The 20474-nt window shown below is 45.6% G+C and overlaps 1 protein-coding gene across 1 annotated transcript in view; it reads left to right on the forward strand.

The window, feature by feature from the left end:
* The first annotated feature begins 549 nt into the window (after nucleotides 1-549).
* The window catches only part of galr1b (galanin receptor 1b), a 58656-nt gene continuing 38731 nt past the window's right edge, over nucleotides 550-20474 (forward strand). The window contains exons 1-2 of the mRNA XM_056278897.1: nucleotides 550-1241; nucleotides 4529-4594. Coding sequence (XP_056134872.1) covers nucleotides 582-1241; nucleotides 4529-4594 — 726 coding nt within the window. The 5' untranslated portion in view covers nucleotides 550-581. The remainder of the gene's footprint in view (nucleotides 1242-4528; nucleotides 4595-20474) is intronic.

Raw genomic sequence — 20474 nt, forward strand, 5'->3', positions numbered from 1 at the left:
ATTATAAGAGATAAAACACCAAAAAGGAATGGACAAAGAAATAGATAGGCTGCACAGAATTACCCTTGGCACCTAATAAAAACCATCTCGGCCTCATGGAAAAGGTGACCGTTAAGATGACCGCTCGTGTGAATGTAAGAGTGTAGGGGTGTATCACTTTAAGTCCTTCAGGCGAAGTCTATGGAGCAGTGGCTGCACAGAGGCAGCTGGCACAAAAAGGGGACAGTTTGTCAACCTGCCTGTGGACGTGAAGTGCACCGTAAACTTCAGACAGGACAACATCCGTAGGCGGAAGAGGAATTGGCGCCTCGGGGCACATTCAGACTTTAATGCTTTAAATGTCTTTTTTGTTTGTACAGCGGTGCGCGTGACGAATCGATTAAAACATTGATATTATAAAGAAGGTACTACACTCGGGACCATATAGGTGCCTTCAGATTTATGGGAGGGGGGGGGGAGTCCATGTTGCAAAACGAAAGCTCCCCGGAAAGTTCGTGTTCCGGGGGGGGGGTGTGTCCCGTTATAATCATCGCACCGTTTTCCGCGGGGAGAGGCGCGCCGGTCCTCCGGCCGTAGAAGACATGCTGCTGCCGAGCAATGAGACGGCGCGCTGGTCAGACATACTGGACACCAACCGGACGGAGGAGGAGGACCAGGTCGGCCCGGAGGCCGTGATAGTCCCCGTCATTTTCGGAGTCATATTCTTACTCGGCGTCGTCGGTAACACCCTGGTGATGGTGGTCATCGGGAGGATTAAGTCGGGGAAGCGCTCCAAAAGCACCACCAACATCTTCATCCTGAACCTCAGCATTGCGGACCTGTCCTTTTTGCTTTTCTGCGTCCCCTTTCACGCAACTATTTACTCGCTGCCGGAGTGGATATTCGGCGCGTTTCTGTGCAAATTCGGCCACTATTTTGTCACGGTCAGCATGCTAGTAAGCATCTTCACACTCGTGGCTATGTCGGTGGACAGATACGTAGCTGTGGTGCACTCCAAGAAGTCGCCGTGCATTCGTAACAGGAGGAATGCCCTGATCGGAGTTGGTGTGATTTGGACACTGTCCTTAATCTTTGCCGTCCCGGTGGCACAGCACCAAATAGTAACCAACCACCCTGAAGCGCCAAACAGCACATTTTGTTGGGAGAAATGGTTCGGGCCTTCAAAACACACATATAAAGTGACAATCTTGGTCATAGGTTATCTGCTGCCTTTGGCGTTGATCATATGCTGCTACGCAAAGGTAAGAGAGACCCAGCTGCGAACATGGCCCGACGGTAACGACAGTAATTTGTTTACCAGCGGTTATTGGATCTGCGTTCATTCGGCAATTGAAAGACAGAGCTAATATTTGACTTTCACTCGTAGTAAATGGATATTAATAAATGTTCAATGCGATCAAAGGGCGACAGTCGCTGCGCGTATGATAAACCCTGTGCGTAATGCTCTTTGGACCTTGCTGTTACGCACAGTGGTTCTGGTTGCAGCGACGCCTGTTTAAAGACGATTCGGCGTCTGTTTAACGAAAGGGTGTTGGGCTATTAATATCGAGTCTTATACCAAATTTGGCCCGTTTTAAGATGTGCCGTTTAAACGCACTTTCTCCACTGGTCGCGCACCCGACAAGTCCGCTAGATTTTGAGCGCTTTTTCGAGTTCAGCCCGAGTATGAAAAATAAATCTACCCGCTCCACCTACTGAACGCATGAAGTTGGTGCTATAGATCTTACATCAAGGCGGAGTTTGACATTTGCACCGGGAGGGGTAGGGCAAACATTTTTTAACTGACGTCAACACACAGTCCAACTATTGCGTGGCGTGTTACGTATATACATACAGTAACCGGGCACTAGTGGTAAGCTTGCCATAAAGTCAAAAAATCAGTTTCTGACCACTTTGTACTATATCACACATAGGCTTACGTGGGGGTATTTGTCTTTCACACATGAGCACACACGACTGAAGCGACTGTTACAGTTGGTTTGTACAATATATAAAATAACCAGTGTCCTACCTAGTGTCAAAGTAAACTTATTTTAAACAAAATGTTGTGACATATTTCAGCCACTAGGGGAGCAATGCCTCCCCGCAAGCTCTGCGTATTTACAAATTTACAATATTTTGACAGATTCCGTTTTCTAATACTGTCAGTACAACTGAGAAGTTCTAAGTGTAAGGTCCAGCTGTTGAATGTTGGGTAGCTGGGGAGAAAGGTTTCTTTAAACACATTAACATTATAGTTTGGTGGTCTCTGGCTCTGTTCGTTAATAAGGCTACTTTAAGTTTCCATTGCTTGTGTGTTCACTGAAGCAAATTTCTTTGTGTTTTTCTGAAACTTATTATGTCATAGTTAAACGAAATACATTTTCTTGAGGAGTTTAGAAGTGTCGGCAAGATACGCTCTTGAAAGACATCAACAAATGTAGTTTCAGTTATGATTACCAAGTTCTAGGCACTCAGATGTTTGAGTTTTATAACAAGTGGTTGAAGACAGTCAGTTTACCCGAGTTCATTTCTTGGGGCTTTACAGTGCAGTTGTAGTGCTTGTGCTTGAGTAGTGCTATGACCGCTGCTATCGAGTCAAGTCAAGACAATTTTATTTGTGTAGCCCATTATCACAAAGTACAGATTTTCAGGGAGAGCAACAGAGGAGGGATCTCTCTCCCTAGATGGACAGACGTGCAGTGGATGTTGTGTGTAAACCATTTACAGAATAAAACATTGAAAGAGGATAACAGAATTATAATGTAATTATAAGATCAGTTATCAATTTCTGGTGGGATGGATGCCTTTTCTTTAGATAATTCGATAAGTGAATTGGTGCTACATTCAGTTGATAGCGTTCTCGGTAGGCCATTGGACTCCATATTGCTCACTCTGAAATTGTCAGATTTACTTGGCCTTGGCTTCTCCTTGTATTTTGGCTGCTCTCACTTGCGTGTCCTGTGCTGTCATCCTCTCACAATCTCTAATATCATCTGACCTGCCTGCGTTCAGTCCATTCTGAGTGGTAGACCCAGTTTAAATGTTCATTTTTTTAAAGTAGTGCAAAATGAATGGCCGCTGGGATGTTACGTGATTTTGTGTAGCATGCTCTTGCACTGCATGTAGGTAAGAAATTGTTTATTGGTTTCATATTTGCAGTTACTATGGATGGCCATAGCACTAAGATCTCTGCACATACAGTAAAGCTAACATTATGGTCTTTAACTGAGGAATCTATAACTCAGCTAACATCATGCAGCAGTCAGGGTGGCAGGAGTGGGATTTTGAAGAGGTTTAAGTAGCTGTCATGAATAATGAGTCATTGGTGACACCTGGGCAGCAGCTTCCATTGACTGCATGGTTGACTCATGTATTAGGAGTTTTAATGCATGAACTGATGTTGCTGGTTTGTTTAGATTCTTAAATACAGTATAGCTGAGTTTCTCATTTTCATTTTTTGTTGTTGTATATTTGGTTTTCAATGACAGATCTAAAAAAGACTTTTTTTTTGTGGGCTGATAATGTTAGGTACAGATGTAGAAGCGCCACTCATATAATGCATGCTGAACTACCACTGTATTCTGACTCAGTCCCAAAATGAACCTTTTCTCTTTTCCTCAAATACTGTCCTCTTTTCAGATGCCCAGTGATTCCAAGGATGGTCTGATAATTATTAGGTTTATAGATGCTTGAGTTTTGTGTTAGCTAAAGCTAAAGCTAAAAGAATGTGTAAGGATAGGATGGAACATAAGTGCAGCAGCGGTGATCTGTAGGCAGCTTGGAGGGGGATTAAATCTATGTCTTCAAGCACTCAGAGAAACAGTGACAGGAGACCTCTTAAAATTGGGGGAATAAATGATATTGATCTCCCAAATATTTTTAATGACTTTTATACTGGTGGCACGGTAGCGCAGTGGGTAGCGCGGTCGCCTCACAGCAAGAAGGTCCTGGGTTCGAACCCCGGGGTTGTCCAACCTTGGGGGCCATCCTGGGTCGTCCTCTGTGTGGAGTTTGCTTGTTCTCCCCGTGGCTCCGTGGGTTTCCTCTGGGTGCTCCGGTTTCCTCCCACAGTCCAAAGACATGTAGGCCAAGTGACTGCCATACTAAAAGAAAAAAAAATTGTCCCAAGGTGTAAGTGTGTTGGCTCTGTGATGGACTGGCAGCCTGTCCAGGCTGTCTCCCCGCCTGCTGCCCAATGACTGCTGGGATAGGCTCCAGCATCCCGCGACCCTATGTAGGAAAAGCAGCTTGGATAATGGATGGATGGATGGGTGGTGTTTTGTGTCACTACTTGCAAGTTTAGTTCTGTCTATAACTTTTAAGGGGAAATTATATGTCATGCTAATCCAAGAAAAGTGCAACGTAAATGTATGAAATGAGACTTCTCTAATGGCTTCCACTGCACGACGACGTGTCTCTACACACCGGTGGCTGCCGCCGTCAGCAGTCAGTAGAATGAAAAACAATAAGCTAATTAAGTGTTTACACACACAAACCTGTAGTTTCATTTGTTTTCTATTTATACTATGTTTTGTTCTACTCTCAGGTGTTGTTCCATCTTCATAAAAAGATGAAGAATATGTCCAAGAAATCTGAACACTCAAAAAGAAAGGTATGTTCTCCATGTCTTAGTTTTTTTTTAAAACTTTTTCTCATGTCTAATTGCCTCCAGTGCCTCAGAATTACAGACTGTTTCATCATGTATGCGAGCATCATCCTCATTATCGCCCTCGCATTTTAACGGTGTAATTGAAGTCAGCTCAGTACAGAGTTTTGTGACAAGCCTGCAGATTGAGAGGGAATGTGAAATCGATAGGGTGTGTCGCTTGTGTGTGTGTGTGTGTGTGTGTGTGTGTGTGTGTGTGTGTGTGTGTGTGTGCGGTCATTCATTTGATTTTATATTCTGCTGGAGATGAAGGCGGACACATCTAATGACAATTCAATGACAGCAATGTTTATGTCCTTCAGGAAAATCGTTGTTAAAAAAATTAGTTGGAGTTCGTCTTCTGTGCATCTAATGTATAAAAACTCTATTATTATTCTCTGTTTTCTGAGGTTTTAACCTCTTAACCGCTGGATTTGTTCTCGTCCTTGTCCCGAATTTTGGCCTTTGACATAAAAAAGAGAAATCATTAAATGAAAAACATGCCACATGTATGCAACAAAGTTAGATAAACACAATCTATATTAGAAAACAAGTCAGATAAATCAAATCTTTCATCCTACTGTGTATTATGTATGGTATTTCTCACTCATCATATACCTGTTCCTTAAGAGTGGTGGCATCATTTCCACAATAAAAAAGAAAAGAAACGTGTCAACAAAGCTTTTTTTCAGTAAAAAGTGTACTTGATTTACATGGAAACATGTAGTGACAGACCAGCATCTGACTCTGTGAAAAGCTGCAGATGAACTTATATCAGGGTACATTTCACTTGGGTAGCATTTTGATTACCAAGCCTGCACAAATTACTTTAGACTGTTTCAACTTTGTTTTATGTTTTGTATTATACGTGGGGGATTTGTGGTTGGGATAAAACAGACAGTTCAGATTTCAGTTCTCCAGGACAAGGCTGTTCAGGACTAGCTTTGATCCCAGTAGTATACCGATAAGGCCGCGGGCACATTTATAGACCGACCAGCAGTGCTGTTACCAGTGGATACAGAGTTACCTAGTTTGTGGATTAGGAGGGAGAGAACATGAGGGTGAAATAATGAGACCTTTCAATGTGTGACTGAAACACTGCTGTGGTGAGAGAGGGAGTCCGGCACCACAGACACAGCGAGGATCATAATTGTAATGATGGTGTGCAATTAGTCTCTAATGTGAAGTGGATGGTTTACTTTTGTGGGTAAATGGCTATATCTATAGCAACGCAACTTTGAGCCTTCCCCCTGTGTCAGCCTTTCACAGGAGGGATCCTAGCTGATGGGGGTTATATGGTCCAAAACACTTGACAAGGTAAATAAATATACCTCAGAGACATAAAAAGTAGGTCTGTTGAATGAGTGACAGTAAAACAGGCTCATTAAGTAGATGTTTGGAGTCAAATAAGAATATTTCAATGACTTCTCAGCCCGCACATCTCCACAAGGTCGCAAGCATTCCACTAACAATATTGGCACTATTGAATACATAATGTAGATATCATATTGGCCACATACAGTATACAGTGACAGCCATAATAATCCACTTGTATAAGCTTACTCTGCATTTGCACAGCACTAGATATGCAGATAGTTGTTGCCAGAATTCACTATAACTAACAAGGTATTTTAATGACAAAAATCCTACTCACCTGACCATTTGCCAGCAGCCATAACAACATGTACCCTGATTCTGCTGAATGACAGAAGCTAAGCAGGTATGGGCTTGGCTAGTACTTGGATGGGAGACCTGGGAAAACTGAGTTGTTGCTGGAAGTGATGTTGGTGTGCCAGTAGGAGGTAGTCTTCCCTCTGGCCCTAATTAAAAAAATAAAAAAATCCCAGTGTATTGAGGGGGACACTGAAATGCCATCCTTTGGATGTGATGCCAAAACTGAGGTTCTGACTCACTGTGGTCATTAAAGATCTCATGGCAGTTATCACAAAGAGTAGGGGTTCCCCGGTGTCCTGGCAAAATTCCAAACCTGACTCTCTCCATCTGACCACCTAATCATCCCCCCATGCAAATGACTCAATGATTCCTCCCTCTCCACCCTCAAGCTGATGTGTGGTGAGCGCTCTGGTGCAAAATGGCTGCCATGTATCACCCAGGTGGGTGCTACACATTGGTGGTGGTTGAGGTGAGTTTCACCCTTCAATGTGAGGCACTTTGAGTATCTAGATTAAGTGCTATATAAATGCAATCCACTTTTATTATTATTATTATTATTATTCATCCATCCATTATCCAATCCACTTCTCCTGCTCTCAGGGTTGCGGGCTGGAGCCTATCCCAGCAGTCATTGGGTGGCAGGTGGGGAGACACCCTGGACAGGCCACCAGGCCATCACACAGGGCCCACACACACACACACAAACATTCATACCTAGGGGCAATTTAGTACTGCCGATTCACCTGACCTACTTGTCTTTGGACTGTAATATTATTATTATTATTATTTCTTTCGTGTTTCCTGTTTTACATCCTGTAGAGCCAGGTCCAAACTATGGACCTGAGGAACTACAGAGCAGATGTCACTGGATTGACAGTACTCGTCGTAATATGTGGGCTGTTTAAAGTAGGGCGATCTTCTGGACTGCATGGATGTTGATGTTGCCTGGGATACTGTTGGTGAACTTTTCCATTCCCTTCTTCGTGAGTCCTAGAGCTCCGATGACCACTGGTGTTGTTTCGGTTTCCATGCCCTACATCCTGTTGATTTTAATCTCCTGGTCTTTGTACTTGGTCAGCACCTCAGTGACTTTCACTGAGGTGGGGTTTTTTTCAGATGGTATTGCCATGTCGATGAGCATGCACCTCTTTTTATCATCATTGTTATTATTATTATTTCTTTTGACTTCTAGCCCAGCGGCAACCACTGGGGCTGAAAGTTGAAGCCAATGCAGAAGTGCATTGTGTTGCACTTCCACTATGGCCACTAGGTGGCTGGCTCAAAAAACCTTCTGGTCCAGTCTAACTCGATTGGGGAATTCCCAACTTCTACCTACAAATACAAAATCAATATATATATACATTTTTTTTTTGTGGCGGGGGGGTGGGTGGGGGTTCAATTGCTATTTCAGAGTCTGACAAACTATGTGAGGGTGGCAATTTTTTGAAAAATATTGTTCCATTAAGAGGATATTAATGGTTAAAAAAATGGCATGTTGGAGGTGTATCTGCCTTGATTGACAGGTCTGTCAATATGTTTGCCACCCAGATCCCACCCCTACTGCACTCATGGTCCACCCTGTTGTCCAAATTTGGATTTTCGTGCTCCAACAATTGACAAAATGGCACCAAGCTTAAAGCCAAACTCTAGGCTTCAAAATGCCCCTACAGAAACCATCTGGTGATGTCACAGGTGCTACATCCACTTTTTTTTAATAGTCTCTGCCTCTAACTGTTGATCTACAAAAAAAAAAAAAGGAAAATTATTTCAAACAATCTCTTCATGTAGTAAAATGTGGAACTCTTCAGTGGTGGCAGGTGCATGACCTTCAGTGCTGTGGTTCCAGATGAGAGAGCAATGATGAAAAGAACCGCCGGTGTAAACAAAGCAGTTTCCTTCAAAGAGCTTGTTTTTCATAGACTTCCAGTCAATCAATTACTCAATTAAAAGGTTAGAAAGACAGATAAAAACAAGAAATATTGAAAAAAAGACAATAAAACAAGTACACACTAATTGCAAAAAACAGAGCCAAAATTCCCATGTTTGTGTATGTGTTTTAAGTGTATGTGTATTTGTACATGTGCGTGTGCATGTGTGTGAGAAGCAGGGCCGCTGCTAGCCATTTGGGTGCCCTAGGTGTAATTGCTTTGTGGTGCCCCCCCCCCCACCGTGTGGTGGTGCACAAACTACCAGCCACACCCCACTGCGCCGCCAAACCTACATAAAAAGACAAAATTTCAAACATACCTGCAAGTGATGCACGAGCATCATCCCACTGTTTCTTCTTTTTTTGCTCCTCTGGTCCCGACCCCTGCTGCCTATTTGAAGCCGTAGTGTGTAGCTAACCTTTAAGTTAGTGCCAGGCTTGAGTTTTTTGGGTGCAATCGCACAGACTATAGGAAGAAGGAGGAGGGGGGGCACCATAATTAATTTTATTATTTCGAGGAAATATGTACACTACCGTTCAAAAGTTTGGGATCACCCAAACAATTTTGTGTTTTCCATGAAAAGTCACACTTATTCACCACCATATGTTGTGAAATGAATAGAAAATAGAGTCAAGACATTGACAAGGTTAGAAATAATGATTTGTATTTGAAATAAGATTTTTTTTACATCAAACTTTGCTTTCGTCAAAGAGTCCTCCATTTGCAGCAATTACAGCATTGCAGACCTTTGGCATTCTAGCTGTTAATTTGTTGAGGTAATCTGGAGAAATTGCACCCCACGCTTCCAGAAGCAGCTCCCACAAGTTGGATTGGTTGGATGGGCACTTCTTGCGTACCATACGGTCAAGCTGCTCCCACAACAGCTCAATGGGGTTCAGATCTGGTGACTGCGCTGGCCACTCCATTACCGATAGAATACCAGCTGCCTGCTTCTGCTCTAAATAGTTCTTGCACAATTTGGAGGTGTGTTTAGGGTCATTGTCCTGTTGTAGGATGAAATTGGCTCCAATCAAGCGCTGTCCACTGGGTATGGCATGGCGTTGCAAAATGGAGTGATAGCCTTCCTTATTCAGAATCCCTTTTACCCTGTACAAATCTCCCACCTTACCAGCACCAAAGCAACCTCAGACCATCACATTACCTCCACCATGCTTAACAGATGGCGTCAGGCATTCTTCCAGCATCTTTTCATTTGTTCTGCGTCTCACAAACGTTCTTCTTTGTGATCCAAACACCTCAAACTTGGATTCATCCGTCCACAACACTTTTTTCCAGTCTTCCTCTGTCCAATGTCTGTGTTCTTTTGCCCATCTTAATCTTTTTCTTTTATTGGTCAGTCTCAGATATGGCTTTTTCTTTGCCACTCTGCCCTGAAGCCCAGAATCCCGCAGCCGCCTCTTCACTGTAGATGTTGACACTGGTGTTTTGCGGGTACTATTTAATGAAGATGCCAGTTGGGGACCTGTGAGGCGTCTGTTTCTCAAACTAGAGACTCTAATGTACTTATCTTCTTGCTCAGTTGTGCAACGCGGCCTCCCACTTCTTTTTCTACTCTGGTTAGAGCCTGTTTGTGCTGTCCTCTGAAGGGAGTAGTACACACCGGTGTAGGAAATCTTCAATTTCTTAGCAATTTCTCGCATGGAATAGCCTTCATTTCTAAGAACAAGAATAGACTGTCGAGTTTCAGATGAAAGTTCTCTTTTTCTGGCCATTTTGAGCGTTTAATTGACCCCACAAATGTGATGCTCCAGAAACTCAATCTGCTCAAAGGAAGGTCAGTTTTGTAGCTTCTGTAACGAGCTAAACTGTTTTCAGATGTGTGAACATGATTGCACAAGGGTTTTCTAATCATCAATTAGCCTTCTGAGCCAATGAGCAAACACATTGTACCATTAGAACACTGGAGTGATAGTTGCTTGAAATGGGCCTCTATACACCTATGTAGATATTGCACCAAAAACCAGACATTTGCAGCTAGAATAGTCATTTACCACATTAGCAATGTATAGAGTGTATTTCTTTAAAGTTAAGACTAGTTTAAAGTTATCTTCATTGAAAAGTACAGTGCTTTTCCTTCAAAAATATGGACATTTCAATGTGATCCCAAACTTTTGAACGGTAGTGTATATTGTAGAGGAGCTCAAGCAGGAGTCGTGACAACTTTCTCTTTCGGCTACACAACGTGCACCATTTATTCCTTCCACCATTACAACAACAACAAAAACCCGCGCAGCAGAAATGCACCACTGTAAACCCGAACCGAGAAAACAGCAGCTGTAAACTAACGTTCCTACTAGCTCAGTAAGGGGAATTATGTATCCCCATAACCACTACACACATCCCCCCAGAATTCGCCTTAATACGAAAAGTCAGTGTGGCGAGGGGGGCGGATCTCTCTGCCCCAGCGGCTCCGCTGAACAGGAGCTGGGGGCTGGTTAACTGCAGGTAAAGCAGCAGAGTCCTCACAGCTGGACCAGGGAAAGGGAGGGGCTGGGGAAGCAGGGGGCGGCTCGCCGGGGGAGGGGGGCAGGGCCGGGGGGCGCCCCCACCGTGGGGGCAGGGCAAGACCAACAGGGCGGTCTAAGTCTAGGTGAGCAGGCTTGAGGCGGTCCACAGAAACCCGCTCCAGCCTCCTGCCAACCTCCACCACAAAGTGCTTATCTCCAGTGTCCCGTACCCAAAATGGGCCGTCGTAGGGTGGCTGCAGGGGACCACGATGCGCGTCGTGACGGATGAAAACATATTCTGCCGACTGCAGCTCTGTGGGGACATAGGACTGAGAGCCGCCATGCTGAGAAGTGGGGGCCGGTGCAAAAGCCCTGGCTTCCTCCTGCAGCGCAGTCCATTGGCAGCTGGCGGACCAGGGAGCTGTGGCGGTGGGAAGGAAATCCCCCGGGACCCGAATTGGCTGTCCGTAGACCAGTTCGGCGGATGAGGACTGGAGGTCCTCCTTGGGGGCCGTCCTGAGCCCAAGCATGACCCAAGGCAGTTTGTCGACCCAGCGGTCATCCTTGAGGGTAGCCCGCAACGCGGCCTTCATCGAGCGATGGAACCTCTCGACCAAACCATTCGCTTGAGGGTGATACGCTGTGGTGCGATGGAGCCTCACCCCTAAACCCGCGGCGATCTCCTCCCAGAGTGCTGACGTGAATTGCGGCCCTCTGTCCGAGGAGAGGTCAGATGGGGTGCCAAAGCGGGCAACCCAGGTTCCGATGAACGCTCGGGCAACTTCAGGCGCTGTCATGGACGAAAGCGGGACAGCCTCTGGCCATCGCGTGGTCCTGTCTACCAAGGTAAGCAAGTATGTGAAACCACGGGAAGGGGTTAGGGGGCCTACCAGGTCCACATTCAGGTGGTCGAACCTCCTCTCAGGTACCGTGAAAGGTAGCAGGGGCGCTTTGACTTGCCGGAGCACTTTGGAGCGTTGGCACTCCACACAGGTGTCAGCCCAGTCCCTCACATCCTTTTTGAGTCCATGCTAGACAAACTTTGCCGCCACCAACCTCTGTGAAGGCTTTCTGCCAAGGTGAGACAGCCCATGGACTGCGTCGAAGACCCGCCGCCTCCAAGCAGTCAGAACGACGGGTCGGGGCTGACCCGTAGAGACGTCGCACAGGAGCGTGGCGCCGGCATCGTCGAAAGCCACATCCTACAACTGCAGCCCTGTGAGGGCGGTCCTGCATGCCTGCACTCCTGGGTCGGCGGCCTGGTCAGCCGCCATCTGGCTGTAGTCGAGTCCCAAATGGGCGGCACCAGTGATGGCCCGGGAGAGACAGTCGGCGACCGGGTTGGACTTCCCAGCGAATGCCTCACGTCGGTGGTAAACTGAGATGTAGGCCAACAGTCGCTGCTGGCGGGCTGACCACGGCTCTGCCACCTTGGCCATCGCGAACACCAGCGGTTTGTGATCGACGAAAGCCGTGAACTGACGGCCCTCCAGTAGGAAATGAAAGTGCCTAACAGCGAGGAAAAGGCCAAGCAGCTCACGATCAAAGGTGCTGTATTTGCGCTCTCTCAGGTTCAACTGCTGGCTGAAGAAGGCAAGCGGCTGCCACACGCCGCTCACCCACTGCTCGTAAACCGCGCCTACAGCGTAGTCTGAAGCATCCGTCGTGATGGCGATGGGCACTCCAGACACAGGGTGTGCCAGCATTGCCGCGTCAGCCAGGGCCGCCTTCACATCCTTAAAAGCCTTGTCCCTCTCTGCAGACCAGTCCATGGCATGTTTGGGGGCTGTGCCCTTCAGAGCCTCATATAGGGGGCGGAGGAGATTGGCAGCCCGGGGGATGAACCGGTGGTAGAAGGACACCATGCCAGTGAACTCACGGAGGGACTGGGCCGTGTGTGGGCGTGGAAAGTCTGCGACGGCCTCCACCTTAGATGGAAGGGGGGCCGCCCCGTCCTTGGTGACCCGGTGGCCCAGGAAGTCGATGGTGCTCAGACCAAACTGGCATTTGGCCAGGTTAACTATCAACCCGTGCAGGCTGAGCCTCTCGAAAAGGGCTCTGAGGTGGGACAAGTGCTCGGACACGGAGGTGCTAGCGACCAGGATGTCATCCAGGTACACAAAGAGGAAAGGCAGGTCCCGCAACACTGAGTCCATGAGGCGTTGGAAGGACTGCGCAGCGTTCTTGAGCCCAAACGGCATGCGCAGGAACACGAACGGTCCGAACGGAGTTGTCACAGCCGTTTTGGGGACATCAGCGGGTTTTATAAATTGTATTTTTCACTTGCTCTTTTCATGTTGTGTACTATTATGCATTTTATTATTGACTGTGAAGCACTTTGTAACTGCTGTTTTGAAAAGTGCTATATAAACAAAGTTTACACTGGGCGTCTGGATGGCGTGGTGGTCTATTCTGTTGCCTGCCAACGCGGGGATCGCCTGTTCGAATCCTCGTGTTACCTTTGGCTTGGTCTGGCATCCCTACAGACACAATTGGCCATGTCTGCGTGTGGGAAGCCGGATGTTGGTATGTGTCCTGGTCGGGGCATGTCTGTATGCCAGAGGTAGAATGCCGGCCGATTCTCAAAAGCCGAACATTGGGGTGTTAAGACAATTCTTACTGTGTTCTTACTCTTCCCTGATTCATTCCCCTGAGAGTGCTTTTTTGAGATGGACCATTTTCTGAAAAGTCATTGAATGTAAATGAGGTGCTAAGCCCCCGAGAGAAGGTATTTAATGATCCCGCAGTGTGTCAATGTGAAGGTTCATAAATTGTGTCTTTTCAAGGCTTCAGAAACATTTTTATGGATTAAAGAGATGCCATGAGGCATAATTGAATTTTAATTAACTATTATGTAAGTAAGATTATAAAAACGTTATATAAAAGTTAATGGTACAAATCGGGTCAAAAACTTTTGAAAAAAATCATTAAACATAATTGCAGCGCCTGAATATAATCCTAGCTTCCTGTATTGATTTACAAGTCACAGTCTTTTGGTAATTAAAAAAATCTGACAAAACGTGTTAATGAGGTTAACCCAACAAAGTTGCTATCAGCAAGGTTCTACCTGTAAAACATTAATTGTCTACTTTTTGCTCTTTTTACTGGGCCTGACAAATGAAGTGAACTTGGAGATTCCACACTGTAGTCACAAAGAGATTACAGACACAGTGAGAGGAACAATGATTTGGCTATTTCCACGTACATGAACATCAGTACTGTTGTATTCTTATGGACAAAGTACCCGGAGATGACTTTATGTAAAGGAGCTTTTATTCATATCTCTCGGCTGTACATGTCCACCTGACTGTCAAGGCATTGGAGAGCGCAGTTCTGGGTTTTGGCGCTTTTGCACCTAATATTTATATCCTTTCTGGGCGGGGTTACATCCGGTCAACAACATGTAAACAATAAGTAGTTCCGTATCCACAGTGAACGATAGAACATTTATCAATACACCACATTCCTCCCCAGAAACTTTAAACCTCTCATATTTTTATCTGAACAACAACAAAAAAAATAAAACCCGTTTTCCACCCACAGCAGTTACATTCTTTTTCCTATTACAGTCAACACTCAATGAACAGTTGTTTACAATCAATGTTTCTCCTAAGCAGATTATAAAGTTAACCTATCAGGTGCTCGCCTGTTTCGCTGTGGTCTGGTGCGTGGTGCTTCCGTAGCGGCAGATGCTTCATCTCTTTCCAGTTCACCACTGGGTACCACCTCTGTTTCTGGAGCCCTGACAAACACATGTTCTGCAATGTCAAATTCTGGGTCTTCTGTGTTGTCTGTGGTCTTATCTGTGATCAACTGGTCAATGTGTTTCTTGAGGGTTTGCCCCTCTACCTTGATTAAGTAAGTCACTGGCCCTAGAGCTCGCTCTATCACCCCTGGTTTCCATTTCTTCCCATCCCCTCCCCGAAAATCCCTAACCTTCACCTTCTGATTGGGCTGGAGGGTTCTAGGACTGCCTGTAACCTTTGTGTGTTTCTCTTGCATCTGTGCTGAGAATTTTGGCTTTATCAGCGACAACCTGGTTCGAACCTGTCTTTTCAGAAAGAGCTCAGCTGGGGTTTTCCCTGTGGTTGTTGATGGAGTGTTCCTATAACTAAACAAAAAACTATCAATGCACTGTTGCACTGGATACCCGTATTCCTTCTGCTTCTCTAAAGACTGTTTAAAAGTCTGGACCAACCTTTCTGCCTGTCCATTGGAAGCTGGATTGTAAGGAGCGGACTTGATGTGTTTGACACCATTTTGTTCTAAGAAGGTTTCAAACTCCCTTGACACTAGCTGTGGGCATTATCTGAAACGACCACTTGGGGGAGCCCCCACGCTGCAAAGAGGCCCCTCATTGCATCTACTAGGGCTGTAGCTGTAGTCCTGGTCATAAGCTTGATCTCTGGCCAGCGCAAGTATGCATCACTGACCAAAAGAAACTGCTGTTTCCCTTTTTCTGCAAAATCGATGTGGATTCGTTCCCATGGCTGCTCTGGCCATTTTCATGGGTGTACGGGCGCTTTGGTGGGCAGGTGTCTGTTTGCTTGGCATAAAATACAATTGTTTACCATATTTTCTATTTCCTGATCTAAGCGTGGCCACCAAAAATGGCTTCTGGCTACTGCTTTTGTCTTCACAATGCCCAAATGCTCTGCATGCAATTCTTTCAAGAGTGTAGGTCTCAGTGTCATGGGTATGATTACCCGTAAACCCCATAACACACAGTCGGCTTCCACTGTGAGCTCGTCCCGTCTGTTCCAGTATGGCTTTAATTCTTCATCTGCTACATGTTTAGGCCATCCTGTCTGTATAAAATGCCTAACTTTTGTGAGCACCCTGTCTTTATCTGTTTGGATTTTAATATCTTTGGCTGAGACTGGCATTGGTTCTAACCAAGACACTCTGTACTCTGGGTTACTCGTTGGTGCTTCTCCCTGTACTGGGAGCCTGGACAGACCATCTGCATTTGCATGCTGTAAGGAGGGTTTGTAGAATATGTCATACTGATAGGCAGAGAGGAGTAATGCCCATCTCTGCAGGCGGGCAGCGGCTAACGCTGGCACCCCTGTTGTTGGCCCTAGAATCTTTACTAAAGGCTTATGATCCGTCACTAATATGAATTTCCTTCCATATAAGTAGTCCCTAAATTTTTGTATCCCAAAAATGATGCCTAGTTCTTCTTTCTCAATTTGAGAGTAGCTGATCTCAGTCTTGCTAAGCGTGCATGAGGCATATGCGATTGGACGTTCACTACCATCTGCCATTCTATGTGCTATCACTGCTCCTAACCCATAGGCACTTGCATCACACGCTAGTAATAGTGGTAGCTGGGGGTCAAAGTGAGTCAGCACTGTGTCTGATGTTAACTGGCTCTTGGTCTTCTCAAAGGCTTCCTGGCACTTAGTAGACCATACCCATGGCTTGTCTTTCTGTAACAACTCAGTCATAGGCTTTATGATAGTGGATAAGTTGTCCATAAACTTCCCATAATATCAGTTGGGCTAAGAATGCTCTCAGTCCTGTGACATTCTTTGGGGTGGGAGCATTTGCTATGGCTGTTACCTTCTCTTCTATGGGGTGTACCCCTTCCTTGTCTATTTTGTGCCCTAAATATGTAACACTTGGCTGGCAGAAGGCACACTTGTCTTTGTTCACCCTTACACCTCTGTCTTGTAACCGCTCCAGCACTCTCACCTTTTCCCAGTGTTCGGCTTTTGTTGTCCCTGTGATGAGTATATCATCTAAATAGCACACCACCCTTGGCAGCCCCTGTAATACCTGATCCATGATGTGTTGGAATATTGCTGGGGAGCTTGCTACTCCATATGGCAACCTGTTTAGACGATACAGCCCCTTAGGCGTGTTTATAGTTAGGTACTACTTGTGTAACCCCTCCCATGTGGGCGGGGCCCGAGTTCTTCTAATGAATACTGGGCGCTATTACCAGAAGTGATAAACTATGTAAATTTGACGCTTAGTGTCTCCATCCACTAGAGGAAGTGGTTAGAATAACTTCCTTATGTACCTTTAATATACCATGTGTACCTTTAATATACCATGTGTACCTTTAATGTAATTATATTTTAGGATCTTATCTATTTAATTAAGGACGCAACACTTTTGCTTTAAATACAAATACCAATGGCGAATATTTATTAACCACACAAAGGTTAATTAAGAAAGTGTATTTGTATTAATTAGTGAATGAACATAATAATAGAAAGATCACAATAATTTACAATATACAAAATCCAATTAAACAAATAGGCTACAAGCCTATTCCAATTCTAATCAATAATCAAAGTAATTCCCAAAATCAAGTCAACTCAATGTACAATCAATATGTGCATGTATCACAAATAAAAGAAAATGGCCGGCCCATTCACACACACACTCACACACTGTAACAGTCCGTCACAGTGGTTACCGTTGCAGGCCTGTTGTTGTTGAAAGTGAACGCTGGCCTAAAAACTGTCTGGGCCACTTCGCTTGTTTACTGACCGACCAAGCATAAATAAAAGCACGTGCAGACTTGGGATGGGTACCGGTACTCACAGAACCCGGGCCAGGGTGATGAATAGCCAAAGCAGGCTGGGAGAAGAGAAGAGAGCTGAAGAGAGGCAGAGATGAGGGGGGGAATGGCGACAGGCGCTCCAGCGTGAGCGCAGGTCGGAGAAGTAGAGGCGATGAATGGCGCGAAGAATCCTCACACACACAGCAACACGAACAGTCACAGGCACCAAGAAGAGAAACGGTCTCCGTTGTTGTCCACCCGAAGAGCTTTCCTTCACTGGTCCACACACGACTGTCGATCCTCTGGGATATCCTATAAGTACACACGAGTCCACAGGAGTCACAATCCGTTGATCCAACGTTGTGTACAAACAGCTAACATTACAACACAGAGAAGCTTCGGTTCATTCGTCTTCGTCGTCTAGCTTTCTGACCGCTTTACCTCAAATCACCGATGTCAAACTTCTATGTCCCGCCCCTTATCTCAGCATACATACAGGTTGGCTAGTTACAGTAAACAGGGACCAATGAAAACAAAGAAAAGGGATGAATGACATATTCATCCAGATAGAGGAAAAGATTAGCAATGGGCAGCAACCATACTGTAAACACTTGAAATAAACAAGGCCCATGAGCGAACTGGCATTAGGGCATACTGTATAACTGATACACTCAACTTGTAACCATTGTAAATAGCAGTGTATATAACCATGAAGAGAATATAGCTTATTTGTCAGATGAACTGTAACTTATTTTTTTATATCTTATTTATTGTAGCTTCATACAGTAGCTCATTTAAACACTGGGCTACACTTGGATTCATCATCCAGCTCTACTTGCTGATATGCTTGTGTGAGGTCTAACTTGGTGAAATACCTGCCACCTGCTAGTTTAGCAAACAGGTCTACCCCTAGCCATGGGTTTATTGTCACTTTATAATCCCCGCATATTCTGACTTCTCCATTTGTTTTGGGGATACATACTATGGGAGTAGCCCATTCACTATATTCTACTGGGGTCCATACTCCTTTTTCTTGCAGTCTGTCTAGCTGCTGTTCTACTGCTGTAGTCAGTGCATAAGGCACTGATCTTGCTTTGCAAAACTTGGGCGTGGCGTCGCTAACCACCTGTAACCTTGCTTTTACTCCTGAAATGACCCCCCTGTCTCTCTCAAACAACTGGAAGTATTTTTGATACATCTCAGTCAGTGGATCTACTACCACCGGTACATGGTTCACTCTAGACCGGTCTAACTTTAAGAACTGGATCCAGTTTCTACCATTCAGTGTTGGCCCATGTCCCTTACACACTAACAAAGATAGCTGTTCTGTTTGCTCCCCACACTGTACTTTCACTTGGAATTTACCCAACAATGGAATCGGCTCTGAAGAATAAGTTTTTAAACTTACATCACATGGCATTAGTTGACACTTGCTAAACCTCTGTCTGTACAGTTTCTCATTTATGATACTCATGGCTGCGCCTGTATCTACCTCCATTTTGATCTTTACACCATTACATCTCACCATGACCATAAATGGTCTGACATATTCATTATCATTTTTAGGCCTACCGGTAACAGAAAACAACCCCAAGTCTTTTTCAGTCCCTGTTACCTCGATGATGGTCAGCTTGTGGGTTTTGTTGGAGGCCCTGTAGTCCTCATAATCAGTCTCTTCCTCCGATGCACTTTGCTGCTTGTGGGGAGACTCCTCCCTGGTGATGTAGTGAGTCTGCCTCTATGCAGGAGTGGCCCTCCTGCTCGTCCTAGGTCCCCGTCTGGAGCTGCCGCCGTGGTTGGCCGTCTCCGACTCCGATGATGCAGTGGACCTGCACGCCCTCTCCAGATGGCCCTTCTGGTTGCAGGCTCTGCAATGGAACTCTTTGTACCTGCATGTCGCTGCTTGATGTCCCTCTCCGAGGCACCGGTAGCACGCCGTGTCCCTGGCGCCATTTTTCATGTCGTGTGCCGCGTTTCCGCGCGCACTGGCGCTCTAAGACTCGTGGATGTGCACTCAAAATTGTTCACCGTGTCCATCACTTTAGCCCAGTTTAGCTCTTGTCCATAAGCAGCACTCAACAGCTTAGTTCGCAGCCCTTTACTACTGATACCATATACTAGCTGATCTCTCAGTTGTTCTTCTAGCGTCACGCCAAATGCGCAAGAGGCTGCTAACCCTTTTAGCGCGGCAACATACTCGGCTAGAGACTCACCACTTTGTTGCTTGCGGGCACGGAAGCTATAACGTTTGCTCAGGACATTCTTCTTTGGCACATAAAAGTCCCTCAATGCTTTAAAAATATCAGCTAATGGCGTTTCCGATGGCTTCTTTGGCGCTACCAAGTCAGTCAGTAAAGTGAAAATGTTTGCACCCACCACGGATAGGAACACAGCCCGTTGCTTCCCCTCCTCAATGCCGTTGGCTTCGATAAACTGTGCAAAACGATCCTCGTACGTGCTGAAGCTTTCGTTAGCCTCGTTGAAGCACAAACCCGACTCACTGCTAAACACAGCCATTTCGTGACTGATGTTGCTAGTTGCTCCGGTTAGCTCTCTCTTCTCTCACACCTTTTTCTCCGTCTCAGAAGAAAAAGTTTTCGTGGAAAAACGAATCCCCCTTGTCGCCAGTGTTGTTTTCTTATGGACAAAGTACCCGGAGATGACTTTATGTAAAGGAGCTTTTATTCATATCTCTCGGCTGTACATGTCCACCTGACTGTCAAGGCATTGGAGAGTGCAGTTCTGGGTTTTGGCGCTTTTGCACCTAATATTTATATCCTTTCTGGGCGGGGTTACATCCGGCCAACAACATGTAAACAATAAGTAGTTCCGTATCCACAGTGAATGATAGAACATTTATCAATACACCACAAGTACATGAACATACATTATTTTCATTCTCCTTGGGAACCACACTGGATTTGATGTAAATAAACCCAAAAACAAAAAAACAAAAAAAAACCTTTTGGCTACCACTCTGTTTTCTTTCCTTCAATATGTAATGTCTCCCAGCTCAGCATCTTGTCTCTTCCAAAGTGCCTCCATCTACAACTGCCAGGGTCCTTGGGCATGTGCAGCACATGAGCTGGGGCTGGTTGAGCTGAGATGACTCTTGTTTCTCTCTGCCTCAGCTCCAACCCTGTCCTTGGATGCTAGTAGATGCTGGTAGGGGGCCAGGAGAGACACGTGGTGGGGTGAAAAAAACGAAGTGAAGAGAAATTGGGGTACCAGGGGTGCGTGGAGCTTGGCTGGCGTGTCTT

Source organism: Lampris incognitus, chromosome 4 (assembly GCF_029633865.1).
Source record: "Lampris incognitus isolate fLamInc1 chromosome 4, fLamInc1.hap2, whole genome shotgun sequence".
Classification (NCBI taxonomy): domain Eukaryota; kingdom Metazoa; phylum Chordata; class Actinopteri; order Lampriformes; family Lampridae; genus Lampris; species Lampris incognitus.